Source organism: Tupaia chinensis, unplaced genomic scaffold (assembly GCF_000334495.1).
Source record: "Tupaia chinensis unplaced genomic scaffold, TupChi_1.0 Scaffold000340_1, whole genome shotgun sequence".
Classification (NCBI taxonomy): Eukaryota; Metazoa; Chordata; class Mammalia; order Scandentia; family Tupaiidae; genus Tupaia; species Tupaia belangeri.
This window is the reverse complement of record NW_006159834.1, coordinates 911,165-934,264: the sequence shown is the minus strand read 5'-3', so window position 1 is coordinate 934,264 and position 23,100 is coordinate 911,165. Positions and strand designations below refer to the sequence as shown.

Sequence of the window (23,100 nt, the reverse complement as noted above, 5' to 3'; positions counted from 1 at the left end):
CTGCTGAAGTACGCGGAGGAAGGGGAAGGGCCTGTCAGCCACCTGGCTGTCACTGCTCTCCAGAGATATGACGTCTCTTTCATAACCGATGAGGTAAGAGGCCCAAGGTATCTCCAACATTAACAGGATGTGAGGATGAGTCAAGTGTAGACTCTAAAGTGACTATTTTTTTCCAGTTTCTCATGCTTAGAAACAACTCCTTTTTTTAAAAAAAAAAAAAAAAAAGAGAATTATTTATTTAATTTGATTTACTTATTATTACTATATTTTAATTTGACCAGTGAGAGAAAGAAAATGAGAAAGCAAGCTGCAGTCTACCATGTAAGATCTAATGCCTTAACTACCGTGCCACCTGCTGGCCCCTAGAAATAACTCTTAAACTGCACTTAAGGTTATTCTAAAGCAGCCTCACATTTTGAATAGATAGTGTCCAATATCTTGAAGCATAAATAGTGAGACTTGTTTTCTTATTTTAAGAAACATTTTTTTTTTAATTTGGAGAGGTTTTTGATATAGGGTGTGTGCACTCGCCAGAGAGACAGAAAGCAAGAAATCACCCCCCAGGGGGGATGGCCATGCCGCAACCCCTTCTCTTCCATTGTGCTCTTGAGATTTTAGGCACGTACACACATGTACCTGGCGTGAGTTTAAGCCACCAGGTCTGGGACTCAAACTGTCGACTACATGGGAGTCCAGTGACATCACCATTACACCAACTGCTGGTCCCTAAAATTCTGTCTCTCTCTGTCTTTCTGGTGAGCGCACAACTCCCTATAGCAAAAAATAAAAACAAAAATATCTCTCCAAAAAAAAGAAACATTTTTTTAAAAAATATGTTTTATTTTACATAATTTGATGTTAAAGTTTTCAACACGAACTCTCCTGGCTTCAGCATGACCTTGTTTATTCCTATAACCACATTTTTAGGAAACTATCTACCTTAAACTTTGTCAGGGTAGAGAATGCTTATACGCCTCAAGATCAACTATCAGGCCAACCCATGGCATGGTGGTCAAAGTGGCTAGTTCCCACACAGCTGACTATACGATTTGAGTCCCAGACTTGGCACCTGAAGAAACATGCCAGGGTCACCTGTGTGTGCACCCAAAATCCTGAAAGGAGAGACAAATTGAAAAGGGATTGTGGTGTGACCATTCCCCATGGGGAGTGTTTTCTTGTTTCCCTCCCACTTCTTTCTGTGTTTCTCTGTCTCTCTGTCTGTCACTCTTCAGTGAGCACTTTTGCCCCCTGATAAAATAAGGAAGGAAGGAAGGAAGGAAGGAAGGAAGGAAGGAAGGAACGAACGAACGAACGAACGAACTGTCTACTGAGAGTGATAGCTTCCAGTTTGCAGCTAAGCATGTTCTCTCATTTGGTCAAAGTTGGTTGCCTGCAAAGTCTCATGGTTAGGGGGACAGGCTTTGGAGAAAGACAAACCTCTGTGTGAATTCTGGCTCTGTCTCTTTCTAGTTGTTTGCTTTTGGGCAAGTTACCTAAATCCTACATACCTGAGAGCAGGGCTGAGATCTGAGGGAGATGGGAAAAGGCAGAGGGAAGTCAAGTTGAAAGAAATATTTATAAATGTCTATAAAATCCAACCCATTGCATGTTTTCCGACAGTGCCAGTAACCCACGAAGTCTCTTGTCACAAAAGGTCATTATTTCAGCATCTGCTCTTTGATGTCAATGTTTTGTTTAGGAAAAAAAGAAAGACCCTATTGTAACCTATGGGCAGTGGGTGATGCCAACTGTAAAGTAGACTCATCAGATGTAAGCACACACCCTCTGCTGCAGGACGATGAGGAAGGAGAGACCACTCGTAGGGGCAGGAGGTTTAGGGAGCCCGTGTTCTCCTCTCATTTTTGTTTGTTTTTTTTTTCTTATTTTTTCCTCTTGGTTTTGCTGTGAACTTAAAACTGTTCTAAAAAATAGTCTATTTATTTTTAAAGGAGAAGGGAATATTCTGAAGGGGGTTCATGTTAGGAAATACCAGTTCATATAGGCATCTTTACCCAGTGCCCCAGTGCTACCTGGCAGTAGAAGCCTCAAAATTCTGTTTTAGTTCAGAAACACCAGGCTATGCTTCAATAACAAGTGAGCCTCAAAATCTCAGCAGTCTATCAGAAGTTTAATTCTCATGTTATGCCTCATCTGGGTGAGGGACTATACGGCCTCAAATTCACGAGAGCCGTAGAGGAAAGAAATGGGGAAGGCCCCACGAGTCTTAGCTGGCTCAGCCTAGATGTGACCCATATTGATTCTGTTCATAGTTCATAGCCACAACTGGTCACTTTGTCCCAACCTAGGAAAAGAACCTAGGAAGCACAGTAATAAGTGTATTTTTATGTACACTCGTGGCCACAAATCAGCTTTTAAAATCTAGACATGCACTGAGTCTGAATACCTTCTGAACAGGTGAAGAAGACTTTGAACAGGATCTACCACCAGAACCGGAAAGTCCACGAAAAGACCGTGCGTACTGCTGCAGCTTCTGTCATTTTAAATAACAACCCATCTTACATGGAAGTCAAAAACATCCTGCTTTCTATTGGAGAGCTTCCAAAAGAAATGAATAAATACATGCTCTCCATTATTCAAGACATCCTGCGCTTTAAAATGCCCGCCAGGTATGGTACATGGCGCGTCTTCCTCTTACTGGCACTCACTTGTAGACTGGTGTGGTGCACGTGTGATGGCTGCCGATGATGCGGCCACCATGCTGGTGCTGTCGCACAAACCCAGGCAGTGCCATTTTGCACAGAGAGCTACTTCATGGGCTAGAAAACACAACTTCACTTTGGCACTATTATTCGGACCTTTGGGTATGATTTTTTATTTTTATTTTTTTTAGGTTTTTGCCACAAGGCATGTATGCTTGCTGGAGATAGAGATGGAGAGACAGAGAGAGAGTGAGAGACACCCCCCCTCCATGGGAATGGCCACACTGCAATCCTTTTTTTTCCATTCTCCTTTCAAGATTTCAGGCATACGCACACTCATACCCAGCATAATTTTCAAGTCACCAGGTCTGGGACTCAAAGTGCCATCAGCCATGTGGGAATCTAGCTCTTTAACCACTATGCCTCCTGCTGGCCCCTGGGTATGATTGTTACTCTGGGTATCCTGTTCAGTCTATAAATATATCATAACTTTGGTAATATTTAAAAATCTAACTGTGTTTTCAACAGGACTATTTTTAAAAATAGTCCAACAAAATGATGTAAGTTCTCACCAGGTGGTCTTTCATCTTGAAAGTTTCCCAAATGCAGAGCTCTCTGAAGCCTCCATCACAGATCAGGTGAATTTGCCATCTCAGCTCTGAACCTCGGGCACAGCCCGCGTTTCAGGACTATCCAGGTCCAAAGGGTGCGGTGAGCAGACTTCACAGCTCTCGCTTATCCTTGCTGGGTTCGCTTCCCTCCAGCTCTCAAGTCTGCCAGCTTCACAAAGGACTGAAGCTGAGGTCCCCCAAACCTCCTCCTCAGTGGATTTAAGGGGCCACAGAAGGAATTTCAATTTCCTCCGAGTTATATTACAAGACCCTCCCCAAGGAAGATCAAATCTGAGCACTCCCTATAAAAAGTGAGAACAGAGATTGGAGAGGGTAGAAAGTAGAGAGAAAGAAAACGGGGCCGACCGTGGCACAGTGGTGAACTGTGACACTGTGACACTGACCCGCAGTCAGTCTCTGTGAGCTTCAGGTTCGTGTCCTGAGATCTCCCCAAGCATGCTGGAAATGCACGTGTCCACCCTCCCAGGCCAGCTGAGGCTGCTGGTGGATCGTCATATCAAGACCGTATCGGTGCTCGCCCTGCTCTGTTTGCCTCTGTCTGCCTCTCCTGTTCATGGAAGAAATCAACTTAAAAAAAGAGAATGAATAAAAGTGCAGCAAAAGGTTGAAAAGGAAACAAGGACTAGGACTAAAGGAACAAGAAACAGGGAGAGTGAGGAGACAAGAGGAAAGAAAGCACAAGTAGGAACGGGGAGGGACGGGGAGGGGCCAGAAAAGCGAGGTCTCCCGGCAGCCCTGTGCTTTTTAGCCAGCGGATCTGGCTTCTCTTTCTTTCTCTGGCTTTATGAGACTTAGTGGAGAAGACCGTGGGTGTGTTTGCTGCCTGTATCTGTGAACCTAATGATTCAGGGAACAGGAAAGAGGAGGCCATGGGGAGAGAGCAGCCTGGGGACTCTGAGGAGGCTGTCACAGACACCCAGATCGGGTTCTCAGAACCGAAAACATTCGGGTAGGGAAGGACGTTGTCAGAGTCCTTAGTGTCTCTGTGTCAGGGTCAAGCCTGCTGGCGGGTGGTTCCCAGACTCTGCTCGCCCCTCTCCAGTGTCAGGAAGCTCTCTGCCTCGAAGGGAACCCGTGCTAGTGGGCAGTGACTCTCACACCCCTATGTCTTCATATAAACGGAAATCTCCCTTTTGATGGTGGTTCTGTCCCTGGAGCAAAGCAGGACACATCTAATCATTTACCCGCACAGATACCATTTGAGCATTGAGGACAGCCCCCGGGAAGTGCCTCACCATTTCTTCTCTAGGCTAAAACCTTATAACCTGGTGATAACCCTCTTTTCAGTAATTTTCTGTCTGACTGATGTCCAGATTTCTTCAGTTGATTGTTTTGGTGTTTTGCTGTGTTAACAGAATTTTACTATTATTATTGATGTGAGCAGTGTTAGGTAATCAGAAGTGGAATGATCTCTGCACAGACAAGCCAGAGGCCGGGAGTAAGGATTAGGCCTTCATTTAGGCGGGACAGTGGCTCCTGTCTGGGTTCTACTGCTCCGTCTCTGTAATAGAAAACTGCACCGATACAGGGAAAATCTGCCAATTTACTGCTAGCCAATGATCACAGTGACACATTTAAGGAAGTACTGTAGGACCTCCCCAGTTTGGCACAGCTTTCTGTAAATACGTATCGTCTGCAACGTTAGAGCCCAGATGATTCAAAGAACATGTTTTCCACATCCGTGGAGTGTCCACCAGTCAGCTTAAGCCACCTTATAGCTGGGCATCCTCGCCTTGCTGTCATTTTCATACCAAACTAAATTTCAAATATCCGAGCAATGAAGGGGAAAACCCTCATCCAGATGCCGAGGCTCCAGCTGGCACCCCCCCGTCCTGGAGAAGCATGAGGAACATTTGGCTCCTCCTTTTTTCCATTGAGCACTTGGGTTTTTTCCAAATCTGGCTCATGATACCACCACTACAATGAATGTGCAGCCTTTTCTTTTTACCTGTTGCAGCAAAATGGTCCGTCGGGTTCTGAAGGAAATGGTCGCTCACAATTACGACAGGTTCTCCAAGAGTGGGTCATCTTCTGCCTATACCGGCTACATTGACCGTATGTACCCCGGGAAGGCCCTGTCCCCCTCCACCCTCCCCAACTTGGTGTGTCAGGCTGGCCTTGAACCACAGTGAACTTCTTTGCCTATAGGCAGCCCCCATGCGGCATCGACTTACAGCCTCGACATCCTGTACTCGGGGTCTGGCATCCTCAGGAGAAGTAACCTGAACATCTTCCAGTACATCGGGAAGGCTGGTCTGCACGGGAGCCAGGTAACCCCTTTCCCACGGATTTTGCTTACCAAGTAAGAAAGAGGTTAGTCTGAGGTCAAGTCGGATCTGTACCCGTGGCAGTGCTAGCGAATGTACAAGTCAACAGTGGCTTCTGCCACAGTCAGCCCATGAGTCTGTCGTCTGCCAAAGGCTGGATGGTTCGAGGGAACCAGCAGTTAGCGTAATGGCTATGTCGCTGGACTCCCACGTAGTCGACCGCGGTTCGTGTCCCGGACCCGGTGGCTTAAAACTCACGCCGGGCGCGTGTGCGTGCGTGCCCAAGATCCCGAGAGGAGAATGGAGGAGAAGGGATTGCGGCATGACCATCCCCCCTGGGGGGTGATTTCTCGCTTTCTGTCTCTATGTCTCTCTCTGTCTGTCTGGCGAGTGCACGCGCCCTACAGTGAAAATCTCTCAAAAAAAAAAAAAAAAAAAGGCTGGATGGTTCGAGGTCTCAGAGAAAATTGTAAATATGAACTTGAAGCCTAAGTAATTTTGATTAACTGGACTTGCCAAATATCCATTTGTCTTTTCAAATATACACGTGCACAGAAGATCAAAATGGTGCCAGTGTTTCTCACATAAACTGTTTAATATTTTATTTTTATTTACAGTTATATTCTTTAAACCCCAAAAGTATTTAATTCTAAAATATATTTTCCTTTTCTATATGTTTCAATGATGAAACTGATCCCTATAATAAAAGCTTCATAATAGAATATGGCTCTCTACAGAGCTGTTCTATATTTTTCCAAAATTACTGGGAAATAAAAGAGCAAAGTGTAAGCATTGGCAATTAGCTGACTTCCATTTCCTTAGTTTTATCTAAAATTGGGTGAAGATCTATAAAGCCTTCCAAATTATGAAGTATACCATCTTTTCAGAATTTATATTTATCAAATTATCACCTTCTAAATAAAGTCATCTAAGTTTTAAACATGATCCAGTAGTTTGAAAATCTGAGTTCCTGTCAATATTATTACACCCTTTGATAGTACTACAGTCAGAATACTGTGCCCTTCTGTCCTGAGGAATTACCATCCACTTTCTGATATGTGTTCTAAAATACCAAACAGCCAGTAGTTAAGGACTAGCTATGGAGGGCAGAAAATACATACGATTTCTACACATGGTAGAGATCCGGGGGTGTGAGCCCCTCAGAGTATTCACCACCATTTTTTGTTTTGTTTTGTTTTGTTTTGACTAGGGAGAAATGTTTGTCATGGAAAGGTATGAATCATGGCCTAGAGAGTTTTGTGACCTCTCATGGTGGCAGCCTGACAACTGTGCTGATCCTCCTTCATCTCCTTTTAGAGGCTTTGTAAGATAGTGGGCCATTATCTACGGCAGTCCTAGAGAGACTGAGAGTCTGTAGGATGACATCATATAATGGAAAGCTCAGGGTCTTTGCAGTCAGACAGAAGAGGTCTGAATCCTGCCTCTGCCATGTACAGGCCAGATGAACTTAGCCATTCTCACTTCATCTACAAAATGGATAAAATCATATGTATCTTCAAGGATGGTTGTGAAGATTAAATGGAGAACACTAACTCACCTTATATTCAGGCATAGAAGTTGTTACAGATTTGATTGCTTTTGTTTTTTACCTATCTGCTCCAGACGTTTGAGTTTCTGAACCCTAGCAAAGTTCTAGCTGTAGCTAAGAAGCTTTGCCCTCATTTACAGGTGACCAGTGAGGAGCTTATGTAGTGAATGATGCACTATTGATCATTCCCTAGGTGGTCATTGAAGCTCAAGGACTGGAGACCTTAATTGCAGCCACTCCTGATGAGGGGGAGGAGAACCTTGACTCCTATGCAGGCATGTCTGCCATCCTCTTTGATGTTCAGCTCAGACCTGTCACTTTTTTCAACGGATACAGTGATTTGATGTCTAAGATGCTATCAGCATCTGGCGACCCTGTCAGTGTGGTGAAAGGACTTATTCTGCTAACGGATCATTCTCAGGTAATTTACTCAGTCTGCAAGTGTTTATTGAGTCTCTAATCACATCAAGCACCTTTTAAAATGTGCTCCATGCTTGGAGAATACAAGATAAAGTTCTGCTGACTCTGGAGCTCACATTCTAAGGTACTTGGCCCTCTTAGTATTCTTCCCTTTTTTCCTTGGCGACAGACAAGTAGCATTTCCTTTGCAATTATTAGCTGATTAAGAGGTCACCTTACTTTGAGATAATACACATGTTAAAATAAATAAGAAATTTTGGAGAAAACAACCTAGGATGTACCAGAGCAGAGATGGCTTAGTCTCTTTTCCCCCTGACTTTCTGAACACAAGGCCGTAGATAATTATCCAGAAGGTAGGAGCTGACCTACCTGGCTTCTTAAGTGGTGACATTCACAATGACAATGATGATGAAGACCCATCTATGGCAGCATTCTGTCTTTGCCAATTAGCAGAGGCACAAACAACCATCAACACCAGTCACATGTTTTATGGAGACTCTTTGTCCAAAGTCCTCACATTCTCAGAATCTCAGAAAGGCTCATTCATTCATAGAGAACAGGAGTACTTTCATTCACGTGGACTACATTCTTCTGTTACTGTGGAGTGAAATCGGCTAGCAGTAACGTATGAACAAATGAGTAGATTCTGTTCCAATACATTTTATTTGTAAAAACAGCCAGTGGACCAAACTTGCCGGCTAGCCATAATTTGCCAATCCCTGCTGTAGATTATTTTATATAGTTTTTCTATTCATTAAGCTCTGACATCAAAGGCAAGGCATATTCTGTGAGAAAGATTGTCCCCTGGCTATTAAACATAACCCAGTGTATGTGTTTCAGCTTGGAGCACTTGGCAGATCTGACGGTATTATACAAATGAGCTGTTTGAGGTCGCTGGCTCTGCAGAGCACTCCAGCAATGCCATCCCAACTTTGGAGGCACATACCACTCTAGGTCAAGTGCTGACATTGAAGGAAATGCTGGCGGTGGGTGGCCTGTCACAACCACCAGGGCAGATGGAATTACTCTGAGCTTGCTCTCTCTCTTTAGCTAATTGGATTACTCTTTAGTGGAAGATGTCTGACAAAGTCAGTTTAATAAGGGGATCCTCTTTAGCCAATAAGGAACATATTTTCCTAAATGAAAGCAATGGGATGAGTTGTCAAAATGTCAGTATCTGAGCTATAAGAAATGCCTTTCAGACATAAGGTAATTGATTAAAGGGTAACATGATGCGAAGTTCTAGTTCATAGGCAGGAATTTAAATAATTATATTCCATGGGCCAAATAGGGACATAAGCCTATGTGCTATCTTTCTTGCAATATCTCTTAGAACAGATTTCCTTGCACACTAGAAGACGAAGGATTTGAGTTTGTGATAGTCACATATAGTAGTAGAAGTCTCTACCCTAGACAGAGCCTGTATATTTATTCTGGCTCCACATACACCCTCTGAGCCTGATTTTTTCTTTCAGTCTTCAGATACAATGACTACCATGGAAGACTGGTATAAATTAAACGAGTTAGCAGAGGTACAGCTTTGGGCATAGAATAAAATACATTTTACAAATAAAATGTATTGGAACAGAATAAAAGTTTTTAGTTCCACATACTTTATATCCCTCAAAAATGAGAACCACTGCACTATGTGATTTAGTCCTTTTCATGAAGGCAAGATGGTTTGTCCTTCTATGTGGGTCAGTGGTCTGTTCTTAAACAGAGGTCCAAGAAAATTCCTCTGTGACTGCACAAAAGTTGTTCCAATTAGTCCTTTTGTATGAAACTAATGGACTCTTCTCCAAACCCATCTTGAAATGGAAATGCTCTCACCCTACAAAAGGGGCACTAACCAATCGTTATTAAATGTTCTTTTCCACAGCACTGGGTGCGTTTTTAGATCCACCTGGTGTTTGGTCAGTGAGAAGGCCCAGGTTCATATCACAGGCTCTGCTGGACTGAGTGAAGTAGCAAGACTGTGATTTTCAAGTTGAAAAGAAAAGATAAAATGCAAAGAAAGGAATATTTCTGAGGCAAGGCACATAATAGGGTTCATTTGGGAATAATCATAAGTTTGTGCACTTGCAGAATTCTGATATCTTGGTCCTCTAGTTCAAAGACACAGGTTAAAATTTAGGTGTGACTAATTCTCTCTCCCAACCCTTCTAGCAGCAAAAGGAGAGAAACTCTGTTCTGAAAACCTGAACCCCAAACTCCTACTGTGAATTGTATATTCCCACTTACAGGAGAGGAAGGAAGCTAGCACAGAGTTAATACACACAATGGGCAAGTGCATGAGCACACAGCTACAAAAGTGTACTCCATAGAAATAGGAAGAAGTGACAATATCACCAAATGACTAAAAATCAAAGCAGAACCTCAAGAAATAAGAGAAAATTAAGAAACACCTCCCCCTTCATCAACAATGAATAAAACACAAGAGATTCTAGAAATGTCAGAAAAAGAATTCAGAATATTTATCATAACAAAAGTCAATGAGATACAAGAGAAAACAACCAATTACAGGAGATTAGAAAATCCTTAACTTGAAGGAGGAACTCCATAACGAGATAGACACTCTGGAAAAGAATCAAACAGAAATTCTAGAGATAGAGAATATGATGCAGGAAATCAAAACCTCTCCTGAAAGTATCAACAGCAGATTAGACCACGCAGAAGAAATTATCTCTGACCTTGAAGAAAAAAATATCCAGTTTTGTTCAAGTAACCAAAAAGAATAGAAGAACAACTATTAAAAACCAAGACAACATACAGAAAATGCTAGACACTGTTAAGCCTCCAAATAGGTATTCTAGAAGGCAAAGAGACAGGTAAAGGCATAGAAAAATCTTTCATGCTATATTAGTTGAAAACTTTCCATATTAGAGAGGCATGGGGAAATCTAAATCCAGGAAATACAAAGGACACCAAATAGATATAAGAAGATTCTCTTCAAGACATATGAGTCAAATTGGTAAAAATCAAAGACAAAGACCACATTCTAAAAATGGCAATAGAGAAATACCAAGTTACTTACAAAGGTTACCTCATTAGACTAACAACAGACCTCTCAACTAAAACAGTGCAGGTAAGGAAGAATGGGAGGACATATTTAAAACTCTGAAAGAAAAACAATTTTGGTCAAGAGTACTATATCTGGCAAGATTATTCTTTAAATGGGAAGGAGAAATCAAATCATTCTAAGATAAACAAATGCTGAAAGAAACCACCAAATCTAAGCCAGTTCTTCGGGAAATACTTAAGGGAATACTACACCAGAAAAATTAAAGGGAGATTAAACAGAAGTAGAAGAACACAAAACAACTAGAAAAAGAGAATAAGTTCATACATATTAATAACATTGAATATCAGGACTGAATTTCCCAACTGAAAGACTAAAAATGCAGATTTAACTGTTTTACCCACAAGCAGGTGTAAGTACAAATTCACCAATTATTTGATAGACAGCTGCCTCCAGAGGCAATTTATATATGTATTATAAAATTTCTCATTGTATAAAATTAGATAACAGAGGAAAAGTCCAAAATGTTTAAAAAAAAAGGAGTCAGTGTTATGTATACTGATATACAAAGATAATCAAACTATGTAACAAAAGTTTATGTTAAATGAAAAGAGCAAATTGGAGAATATTATGTAGAGTGTAATCTGGTTTTTATAATATTTTATTTAAAAAAATATATATACACACAAATAGTATTAATAAATAAATATATTTTATGAATACTAAATATATTCTATAAACCATATGTACCAAACTGTCAATAATGGTAATGTCTAGGAGGTGGAATTATAGAGTACATTAATTATATATATTTTTTTAAAGATTTTTTATCTAAGAAAAAAAAATTAGGTGTACTATTGTGGTTTTTCTCAGGATAATTTGTGTTTATCCATATTCATTATGATTCATGAGATAACTTAATCCTGCAGCAACCACCTTTTGTCCTAGACCAAATGTAGCCCTGAGTATCCTTATGACCATCTCCTCATGTGTCCTGAGCACAGCACTGAGAATCTCATGCTTTGCCCAAGAGTGTCCTTCAGATGGAAAGTAGATTCAAGCCAGTTTTAGTATTCTTGGTCATAAACCAAGTCCTTTGAAATTTCCTGACACTTTTCTTTTGGTAAGTGAAGAAGGATTTAGGAAGAGCAATGCAGTCCTTCGTAGAAAGTGAAGTTGTGCCATTTATAGTTAGTGCATGCATTATTTGTTTGATCCAAGCGGGTGGTTACATAAAGATGCAAGTTGTGTCACCAGTTGCCAGGAACTTAATATCTATGAAGGAATATCAAAGTTAAGTATACTGAACCTTTTCTCCAGAGTTATCACTTCTAATACCTCCCTAAGTAATGTGACTCCAGTCTAACTGAAAATGTTTTCAGCCAACATCACTCCAACTCATGTACGTTTAAAATGCAAGACTTAAAGGATAAATGCAGGCAGTTAAGCAAAAAACAATGGAATTCAGACAACCACAAAATTGCTTGGAATAGACCGTTTATAAGTGATTAATCTTCATTGAGTTCATGCTGAATTTGACTGTTAATTTAGTGTTTAACATTTCATATGTTAAATAGCAGGATGTGATAACTTAGTTAAACTGCCTTCCTTTCCTAGCTGGATAGAGGCAATTCCTGGAACTTGTATATTGCACTAGGAGTTCTATCCAGCCTTTAGTTTGCTAGCAGTATGTGGTCATTATATATGGCACAGCATATACCTAGAGAAGTGCCAAAGGACCTTAAGAGGTCACATGGTAGCCTAACTCTGGTTCCTGCCTCACAAAGAAAGAGACACAGTGGATTATGACAGAGACACCTTCATTTCCTAGTCTAGTGGTTCTCAAATGTAGAATCACATGAGGGCTCATTGAAACATAGATTGCTGGGCCTATCCTCAGAGTTTCTATTAGGTCATCAGAAAAGTCATGATGTATGTTTCTATGCAAAAATGCATCAAGACTTTTCCAATGACCCAATAATTTATCAGGTAAGGATGAGACCTAAGGATGAGCACAGGACCAGACTTTGAGGACCATTGCCTCTCAGAAAATGAGGCAATGATCCAAGGAAAATGACTTTCTTAATTGTCATTTTACTTCTCTAGTATTTTAATTGACTAAATAATTTAATATAACAGCAGTTTCTTTCTTTCTTTTTTGAGAGGTTTTTGCTATAGGGTGTGTGCGCTCACCAGACAGAGAGAGACAGAGAGATGGAAAGCAAGAAATCACCCCCCAGGGGGGGATGGCCACGCCACAATCCCTTCTCTTCCATTCTCCTCTCGGGATCTTGGGCACGCACGCACACACGCCTGGAGTGAGTTTTAAGCACCGGGGCCAGGACTTGAACTGCAGTTGACTACATGGGAGTCCAGCAACATAGCCATTATGCTAACTGCTGGTCCCAAGCAGTTTCTTTCTTTTGATCAAGATCAGAATGACATGTTTCCAAACCTAGAGAAAGACTCCAACATCAACAGAACTTAAATTGCCTTATCTACGGCAAAAGGTCAAATACGCTTTTGGAAGGACTGCTAACAAATTGTAGTTGTTATTATTATTAGTATTACTCTTACTGCTTTATTTTTCTTCTAGGAGCTTCAGTTGCAATCTGGACTGAAGGCCAATATGGAGGCCCAGGGTGGTCTAGCTATTGATATTTCAGGTGCAATGGAGTTTAGTCTGTGGTATCGTGAGTCTAAAACCCGAGTGAAAAATCGGTAAGCATAATATGTATAATCCTCTATGCAAAGAACTGAGAGCTATGTTTTGGAAATAGCTTAACCTTCTGACTTTTCAAAATGTATGCTATTTGGAATCATTCGGTCATAGAGTTGGAAGTGACCATATGAAGTCAGTCTGTCCATAGCTTTTTATGAACAGATCAGTGCTTAATATGAGGAGTCTTTAGGAATTTCTCAGAAAATTCATATTAGGAGAAAACTCTGCATGAATTTTTAAAATTTGGGGCATCAAAATATACTTTTTTTAAAGATAGATTTTTGCTATAGGGCATGTGTGCTCACCAGAAAGAGACAGAGAGACAGGAAGTGAAAAATCACCCCCCCCGCCCCCGCAGGGGATGGCTATGCTACATTCCTTTCTCCTCCATTCTCTTCTTGGAATCTTGAGACACGCACATGTGCCTGGAATAACTTTAAGCTGGTGGATCTGGGGCTCGAACCTCAGTTAACTACGTGGGAGTCCAGAGATAAAACCATTATGCTATCTGCTGGTTCCAACAGTTGAACTTGATTTTTTTCTATGAACTTTTAAAAATCTTCTTGTACAGCTCAACCAAGAATGTACCTTCTTTTAAAGATATTCATATGGGGGGTGGGAGATTCATGAGAAAAATTTTAATGGACACAAGAGTGCTTGTAAATAAGGAAGAGAGGCTGTGGGACAGTGTACAACAGCAGAGTAAAAAATATGGACAATTATTATGTATTTCAATTAAAAAAACCAGAATTTTTATCAGATATATACAACATAATATAATGTTCAATGTAGAGTAAGATGAATTGTGTATATCCTTGATTTGATTATTATATACCAAATGCATGCTTTAAAAAATACTGAACCCCATAAAGGTGTATATAGATTATAAGTAAATCAGACATACTAATTAAAAAAAAAAACAGTAAAACATCCACAGTGCCCTGTGGATGAGGGGGTTCATCCTATCTTCGTATTCCACTTTCGTAGTTGACAGTGCTACCAGGAAATTTTGCTTTGAGGAAAACTTCTTAGCACATTCATTTTGTTGGGGCTTAAAACCTTTTTCTCTTTTGCTGTCTTCAGTGGATAAAAATAGAAAGTTAATCACTCCTGTGCAAAAATCAGTCTTAAACATTAGGAACCCTAAGTGTTTTCCACTGGCATTCCCTTCTCTGAGCTCCTTTATTTTTTCTAATCTACCTGTGAGATCCAGTACAAATGCTTTATCTTCAATGTAATCTAATGTCTCTAACCAGTCTGATGATCAAAATAATTATTCTATTTGTTATAGAATTGAAGAAAAGTATATAGGAACAATCTATTTTTACTTTTTGGATATGTACAAACACGGTGGGACAGAACTGAGATAAGAGTGGATAAAATTTAATTTTTGATCCATTTTGAACTATGGATAAAGGAATCAAAAACAGTCAAAGGTGGCATATTTAATCTGAGGGGTGACATGAAGTGTTTCTAAAAGGAATCAAAGAGTGAGAAATGGAACTAACTATTAGAGAGTCCAGCAAGCAGGCTAGTTTAGGATTTCTCATTGAATCAGTCATCTTTCTCCTCTGTTTGAAGTATTTTGTAAACAGAAGTTTCTTTGAATTAAGTGGAACTGAATTATTTGCAGAAAAAAATCAACAAGAGCATCATTTTAAAAAGACACCGTATTCCCCAAGAATCTGCTGGTTATCCACATTGTAATCAATCTGTCTTTCATTTTTTCGTTCATTCACTCATTTAATACATACCTCTTAAACCTTTGCAGGGTATAAGATACTACAAGGTACTTTAACAGTTAGAGATTTAAAATGTCACCAATGTTTACATCGTCAACAGTTGGGGTTTAATTTGCACTGTAAAAATTAGTATTCCTGGGCTGGCCCATAGCCTAGTTGTTAAAGGGTCCCACACGGCCAACCAGGCAGTTTAAATGCTGGCCCAAGAGGCTTGAAAAACACACCAGACACGTGTGCATGCCCCAATTTCTGATATGATGGAGAAAACAAGGAGAGGGGGCCTCAGTGTGAGCACGCTCGTTGTGGGGCGATTTCTCCTTCTCCATCTCTGCCTCTCTCTGTTTCTCTCTGGTGAGTGCACATGCCTCTGGCAAAATTTTTTTAAAAATTAGTACTTGTATCAGAAAAGTAGGGATGTTTGACTCTAATTTAACTATGGGATTCATTTCCTACAGTTTGATCATCTAGGGTATAATTCAATTAGAGTGGAAGTAAATCTTCTGCTGGAATTGTTCACCGTCTTTGCTGTCATCTAAGACACATTCCCCAGTCAGTCCAATCTGTGTCTCGGGTCTGCTAGACGATTATTGAATAACTCACGCTGTGTATTCCTCCTGGGCGCCTGCTCTACAGGCCCCACTGTCACTTCTGCGTAACACAATATTTTCTCAGATATCTTGGCAACAATAGACTTAGGCCATATAGACTCTGTAAAAAGTGAAATGAAATTGAAATAGTTACACAGAGGTCAACAGAAATATAGTTAGCAAGAAGATTCTTATAAACATCAGTCATCTTCCTGCCGTGTTTAGACTTCTCTTTAAGAAAACTCAGGTATTTCTGACCTCCTGAGAGGACTAGTTCCAAGCATGGTTTCCTCTAAGCCATTATAGGCTCGTACAAGCAGTGTACTTCCTGAGAGGCCCTTTGTTCCACATCTAGGGTGGGAGTCAGGAGAAGGCTCAGGGGAAACCTTCACTGTCCAGTCTCCGGAATAACCAGGCCCTTGTTACCAAAAGAACTCTAAGTGCATTTAGGTGGCCTCTCAGTCCCATATGTTTTACCTGCTAGTCAGCAGCATCTGGATACTGAAATTATATTAATGTAGCTAAATGTGACATGAACAGGCTCTTGTTTTGTTTTCTCCTGTCTTTAGGGTGGCAGTAGTATTAACTGGTGACATCACAGTGGACTCTTCTTTTGTGAAAGCTGGCCTGGAAACCAGTGCAGAAACAGAAGCAGGCATGGAGTTCATCTCCACGGTGCAGTTTTCTCAGTACCCGTTCCTGGTCTGCATGCAGATGGACAAGGAAGAAGCTCCGTTCAGGTGCGTGCAGTATCCACGGAAAGTTCGAGGGCCTTCCCCAGTTCACCGGGAATTTGCATTCAGTTTCAGAATTAAAAGAGCAGTAAAAGACTGTCTGTGGCGTGGTGTTAGGGTGACTGGATCCCAATGGCCAATTGCTCAGTTTGAATCCCTGAGTGGGTGGCTTGAAAAGCACACTGGAGATGTGTGCATGCATGCCCAAAATCCCAAGAGGGGAATAGAGGAGAAGGGATCATGGCAGGGCCATCCCCTCTGGGAGATGATTTCTCACTTTCCTTTTCTCTGTCTCTCTTTGGCAAGCATACGTGCCCTATAGCAAAAAATAAAAAAAAAAAAAAAAGACAGCAGTAGCCCAGTAAAAGACAAATTTTCCTAAAGGAGAAAGAATATTTGATAAAGCTAAGAAAAGTTCCTTTCCAGGATACCGAGAAAGTTCACTAACTCGTTTGCTTGGTTATGGAGATAGTGTCGTATTCCAATCCAGAAGTATGTTTCCAGGAAACAAAGGGCCTGCTTTGCCACGGAGCCGCACACAGGGTCAGCAGAGACACCAGGTGCATGCTTACTGCCTCGTGTCTCCAAAGCAGAGTACCTGGCAATTCATTTACTTAGAATTCTTACTTATTCCACACCACAGCAACTTGACATTAAGTTTTAGCTCAAGCTTGAGAATTTGGAAATTTTGAAGTAAAAACAAAGTTTTAGTAGAATTCTTAGTGTTTTAATAACCAAAATCATATTCTCTTCCTAACTTTCCCAACATCTCTGCCATTCTCACGCCTAACTTTCCTTTATGTTGTGTCCTTTGGCTCTTATAGAGTTTTCTGTGACAGTGATGTCACAGAGGGCTGGATGCTCTGCCTCTTGCATTGTAGTTGGAGAGTTCCACTGCCGCCTACTATTTAATCGTAAAAGTAATTTGACACTTCAGATAACAAGCCACATCTTACATCATCTCCTTTGATAAGTAAACCAGAATTGAGTACTTTTTTCCCTTCTTACTACCATTTTGTGATCCATATAAGAAATGCACCAAGGAACCAGCAGATGGCAGAATGATTATGTTGCTGGACTCCCATGTAGTTGACCATGGTTTGAGCCTCAGACCTGGTGGCTTAAAACTCATGCCGGACATTTGTGCGTGCGTGCCCAAAATCCCGAGAGGAGAATGGAGGAGAAGGGATTGCGGCATGGCTACACCCCTGGGGGGTGACTTCTCACTTTCTGTCTCTCAGTCTCTCTCTGTCTCTGGCAAGTACACGCGCCCTATAGCAAAAACCTCCCATAAAAAAAGTGAAATGCACCAAAGATGTAAGTGCACATATGCATAGGGTTATATTTTTGCAAAATAAAAGATTGTGGTTTATAGTTAGACTAGTGCGCTGTCACTGACATACACGAACTTCATCTAGGATGAACCTCTGTAAGTGCATTTTTTTAAAGTCATCTTTCTAGTGGTCAAAATGCAGTGACCATTGACCACACCACAAGGCTAACTGGTCTGGTTCCACATCACACTCAGCCAGAGCTCTAAAATGCATCCCTGTCAGCGTTCTCGGCTTTTATCCGGCTGGACTTTCTACATACCCCAAGGGGGGGTGCTCCCAAGGCAGGGCTTCTGGAATTAGGACTGGGAGGCATAGCAAGGCCTGCAGAGCTCAACAGCAGCTCCAAAGAGCTGAAAGGAATTCGGTCCTTCATTCCAGAGAAATGTGTGGCGGGACTCCCTCCTCCCAGACATTGAAGTGTTCTCTGTTGGTGTCAAAAGAAATGGGAAGAAGAGAATAGTCCACTCATGGAGTGGAGCCGCGTGGTGGGGGTTGGCTCTCCTCTCCTTTCTCCAGTTGCTGGTGACAGGAACCTCTGGCGTACACTCAGGAGCTCGTCTGGGGCTGCTGTGGGGTGACTGTGTGTAACTCTGCCATGGTTGTTCACAGGCAATTCGAGACCAAGTATGAAAGGCTGTCCACGGGCAGAGGTCACGTCTCCCGGAAGAGAAGAGAAAGACTAGTAGCAGGATGTGAATTCCCACTCCACCAAGAGAACTCGGACATGTGCAGGGTGGTGTTCGCCCCTCAGCCAGAGAGCACTGGCAGTGGGTGGTTCTGAAACTGACCGGGATACTTCTCTTGAGTGTGTCTCCCCAAAAGGGATCTGGCATGACATGCCTGAGTACTGCTCTCTGAGAGCACATGTTTACATATTTGCCTGTATTTAAGATGTTTGTAAGAAGTGATGGGAAGCTTCGCGTGATTGAATTTGGGCCCATTAATATACTACCTACGGTGTCACTTTGAGTCATGATGTGACACTTTCAACAGCATTCTTAATGTCCTTATGCCTCCCTCAAATCCCACTTGTACAAGGAGACAAGCTATGCTCTAAGAGAGACTCATCTCTGTTAAAACAGGAGCAGAAAAACAAACCCCCACACACTCAGGGAAACTCAATTTTGTTTCAACAATTTTCAGTCAATGTATACAAAGCCCTTCATAGACCCTTAAGCTCAGCGAGGAACCCAAACACGTTCCTAACTGGGGAAAATAGGCCATGTGTTTTCTTCTTTCTGTGGTAGGGAGGTGGTTATGTGGGAGAGGAAAGTCTCTTTAAATACTTTTGTTAGCCAGCTTCAAGAATTAATGCTTACGTCTTCTGTTAGCATTAGTTTGATAAGAACTAGGGTAGAAGACACAATGAAACACCACCTCTTCTCTCTGTGGACCATGCAGTGAGGTTCTTGGGAGCCATTCAGACCCCTCCCCCTTGCCCTACACAAATACTGGACCTGGCACACAGGGATCAGAGAAAAGCAATTTTAGAGACTCCACTTGATGTTTCTCATACCGTGTCTTTTTTGCGAATTTAGTAGAGTACACGGTCCCTTACAAGCGACATCCTCAGAAAAACCTCTCGGTCTCTGCCTCACCCATTTTGTGGTAGAAGCTCCGGTCTTATTACAATCTGCACATGAACCAAAATGGTGGTCAGATTATTGCATCAATAAACCAACGAATTTGGTTCTCTAAAATATGATCCCCCAAAAGGAATGTCTTCATGTGTATGATGAAAAGAGCCATGTTGAACATTTTCATATAAGTATGTGTAAAACAGGCATGCTTATTGTGATACCCCCCCAAATGACAGGTGCTCGTTGGCCCTTAGACACACATAAAGCCACCCACTATTGTTGTAAATTGAAAATTAAGTGTGTTGAAATAAATATGTGGAAATATTATTGAGTTCCTTTTGTCTTTCATTACTTTGGATAGGATATTTCTTGCTTCCTGCTGTTTTTTGGGCCCAGATACATACATGACAGCCTCTCCAGCAAGATAGTACAGGCCCTTTATTCAGTACTTATAATTAGAGGACTTGCTTTCATGGACATAATCAGAGATGCTTACAGAGATTTATATTGTATTTATTGTAGCATTATTTTAATAGCTCAAAACCACAAAAACTTAATATTTTAAAAGCATTTGATTGGAGCCAGCAGGTGGCATAGTGGTTAAGTTGCTGGAATCCTACATGGTTGACTGAGGTTGTCCTGGACCCAGCAGCTTGAAATACATAAGATGTTATTTTTAATGGCCACTTCCTCTTATCTAATTGTAATTTTGTACTCATTGGTCATGCTATGTATCTGTGTGTGCACGCCATGTTTTAGCTATCCATTTACCTGTTAATGGACACCTGGTTTGATTCACTATCTTGGCTACTGGGAATAATGATGCGAAAAACACAGGAGTACAAGTATCTTTTCAACCTGCTGATCTTTCCTTTGGTTTGACTTTTATTTGTTTAAGCTTCTTTTTCCAAGAATTATTTTATTTAACTATTTATTTATTTATTTATTTTAAATTTGACCAGAGAGGGATACAGTGAGAAAGGGACAAAGGAAGGGAGTGTGAGAAAGCAAGTCGCCAGGTTCTGGACTCGAACTGTGGTAGGCCATGTGCAAGTCTAGTGCCCTTAACCACCATGCTACCTGCTGGCCCCTGACTTTTTGTTTTTCTTCGTTTGATTGTTTGTTTTTTGGATAGAGTGCATGAACAGAGAGAGAGGGAGAGGAAAAAGCACCCTGCCATGAGATGTCACGCTGCAACCCCTTCTCTTCCACTTCTCCCTTCTTTAGAGATTCTGAGCAGATACACACTTCTGGCGTGTTTCTCAAGCTACCAGGTCTGGGACTTGAACAGTGCTATTGACCATATGGGATTTGGCTGCCTTAACCACCAGGCCATGGAACCAGTCCTGGTTTGACTACTTTTAAGCAATCTGTATAACAGTGAATTTGGATTTTTTGGAAGCAAAAGTGCTTTAATGAAGGGATATATTAAAGTAGTTAATATTTCTTGAATGTTTACCATAGGCTGGGATAGACATCTCATTACTATACTTCTCATACCATAAAAATCTATATAATATACCACATGCTATATTAATATATCATACTAACATGTTATCCTTCACTGCTCTACCATGTGTGCTTACATGTGCTGTAATACTCTAATGCAGCATGCTTAAGTTACTTCGACAAAGAGGATGATGTGGGCTTAGAGAAGAAAAGTCACTTACTGCTAACGTTCCGAAATGGGTTTTGAACCCAGGCATTTCTGACTTGGATAACCCTATTTTTACTTACTGTCCCATAGTACTGAAGGCACCTAAGCACCAGGGACAATTGCACTCTAGGGATGATTGCTTGATCATGTTATGTTGGAACTTCAAGGGACAGAAGAAGTTTTGGCTTTGTTAGGTCTTTTACTATTATTTTAAATTTTTTTTTTTTTTGCTATAGGGAGTGTGCATTCACCAGAGAGACAGAAAGTGAGAAATCACCTCCCAGGGGAATGGCCACACTGCAATCCCTTCTCCCCCATTCTCCTCTTGGGATTTTGGGTACACATTCACACGCGTCCAGCATGAGTTTTAAGTCGACGGGTCCAGGACTCAAACTGCTGTCGACTACATGGGAGTCCAGTGACTTAACCATTATGCCGTCTGCTGGTCCCATACTTTGTTATGTCTTGGGGTGACTAACTTTCCACACTTCTTCTGTGGGATGGAGGTCTATCAAGGGCCATGTCTGTGCTGTTTCTCGTCACGTTCCTGCCCTGACTGCCCTTCCACATCCCTGCTCTCTAATGGCTAAACAGCCTCTACTTCAGTCTCTTCCTCTGCCTGCTTCTCCTGCTTCTGTCCATCCCTAGCCCTCTTCTCTCCCCTGCTGGCCCCACGCTGGGCCATTGGCATGGATCTCCTCTTTGTGGCTGTCAGCCCGTTTCCTCTTTCAGTCTCCTCGCCTCTGGCAGGGCTTAGACTAGACAGCTTCATCAGCGTATCAGGCATTCTCACCATATTTGAAGGCTTCCTGAAATCCTAACCCCTTCATGAACCAGAACATCTGGCGTGGAGCAGCATTCATTCTTGCCTGAAGGAAACTGATTCCCTCCACACTTGAAGTACAGCAGTGATGTCTGCTCTACCAGGCTCCGAAATAGTGCCAGACTCACTGAAAGACCATGATGACTCTCCTTCTACTTGTTTTTTTCTAGAATGTTTGAACCTACAGCAATCTAAGAACCAACTATAGAATTCCTCTTTAAGAAGTATCACTTTATAAACAAACTTTAATAAACATGATGATTTTAAAACATGTTCCTGGGGCCAACTGATGGTATAATGGTTACGTCACTGGACTCGTACAGAGTTGACTGCAGTTTGAGTCCCGGGCCCAGTGACTTAAAACTCACACTGGGTGCGTGTGCATGTGTGCCCAAAATCCCAAGAGAAGAATGGTGGAGAAAAGATTGCAGCATGGCCATCCCCCTGGGGGCTTATTTCTCACACTCTGTCTCTCTATCTCTGGTGAGCGCACACGCCCACTAGCAAAAATTTCTTTCTTAAAAAAAAAAAAAATCCCAAATTCTTTGGCCCTCTTCCCATTGAGATATGGGGCTGAAGTTTCTGTCCACTGAAGCTGGGTTTTGTGATTGCTCGTCAAACAGAGATGGTGAAAGATGGCACCAGTTTCTGAGACAGGCCTTAGTAATCTGGCAGGATCTGCCTCCTGACTCGTAGGATAATCGCTGTCAGAATTCAGCCACCAAGTTTTGAGGGAGCCTAAGTAGCAAGAGGCCCAGTAGCTAGAGCCCATCTGACAGCTAGCATCAACTTGTCAGTCATGCGAGTAGTCACCCTGGCACTGGATTCTCCAGTTCCTGGTCTGCTGCTACGCGAGGCACAGCCAAACCTTCCAGGCTGAGTCCTACACAGAGTGCAGATTTCTGACTTAAACAAATGGTTCTTGTTATTGTTGTTTTTAGTTTTTGCTATTGAGTGTGTCCGCTTGCCAGAGAGAGAGAGAGACAGAAAGTGAGACATCACCCCAGCGGGTTGGCCACACCCTAATCCCTTCTCCAGACTTCTCTCAGGATTTTGGACACACATGCATGTTCACAACCTGAGTGTTCAAGCCACCGGGTCTAGGACTCGAACTGCAGAGTTAGCCATGTAGGATCCAGTGCCTTAACCTCTATGCCACCTACTGGGCCAATTCTCTCTCTCTCTCTTTTACATTATTAATTAATTAATTAATTATTATTTAGTTTGCTAGTGTACTTACCAGAGAGAGACAGAGAAAGAGAGAGAGGGAAAGTGAGAAAGCAAGCCTCCTAGGTTCAAGACTCGAACTGCAGTCAGCCATGTGGGCGTCCAGGGCCTCAACCACCACATCACCTACGGACCCCAATCCTTATT

The 23,100-nt window shown here is 41.8% G+C and overlaps 1 protein-coding gene and 1 long non-coding RNA gene across 2 annotated transcripts in view; one reads left to right on the top strand and one right to left on the bottom strand.

Annotated features, from left to right (window-relative positions):
* MTTP (microsomal triglyceride transfer protein) overlaps window positions 1–19,577 on the top strand; it is a gene marked incomplete in the record, with an annotated part of 67,298 nt that extends 47,721 nt beyond the window's left edge. Inside the window, 8 exon segments of the mRNA XM_027773312.1 lie at window positions 1–93; window positions 2,416–2,627; window positions 5,250–5,347; window positions 5,441–5,562; window positions 7,302–7,529; window positions 13,144–13,268; window positions 16,168–16,338; window positions 18,276–19,577. Coding sequence (XP_027629113.1) covers window positions 1–93; window positions 2,416–2,627; window positions 5,250–5,347; window positions 5,441–5,562; window positions 7,302–7,529; window positions 13,144–13,268; window positions 16,168–16,338; window positions 18,276–18,447 — 1,221 coding nt within the window.
* On the bottom strand, window positions 15,107–16,160 carry LOC114008438 (uncharacterized). Its single transcript, XR_003549969.1, has 2 exons — window positions 16,076–16,160; window positions 15,107–15,719 (listed from the first exon to the last, which is right to left on the bottom strand). It is a non-coding gene; the product is annotated as an uncharacterized LOC114008438 (long non-coding RNA).
* Window positions 19,578–23,100: the final 3,523 nt, after the last annotated feature.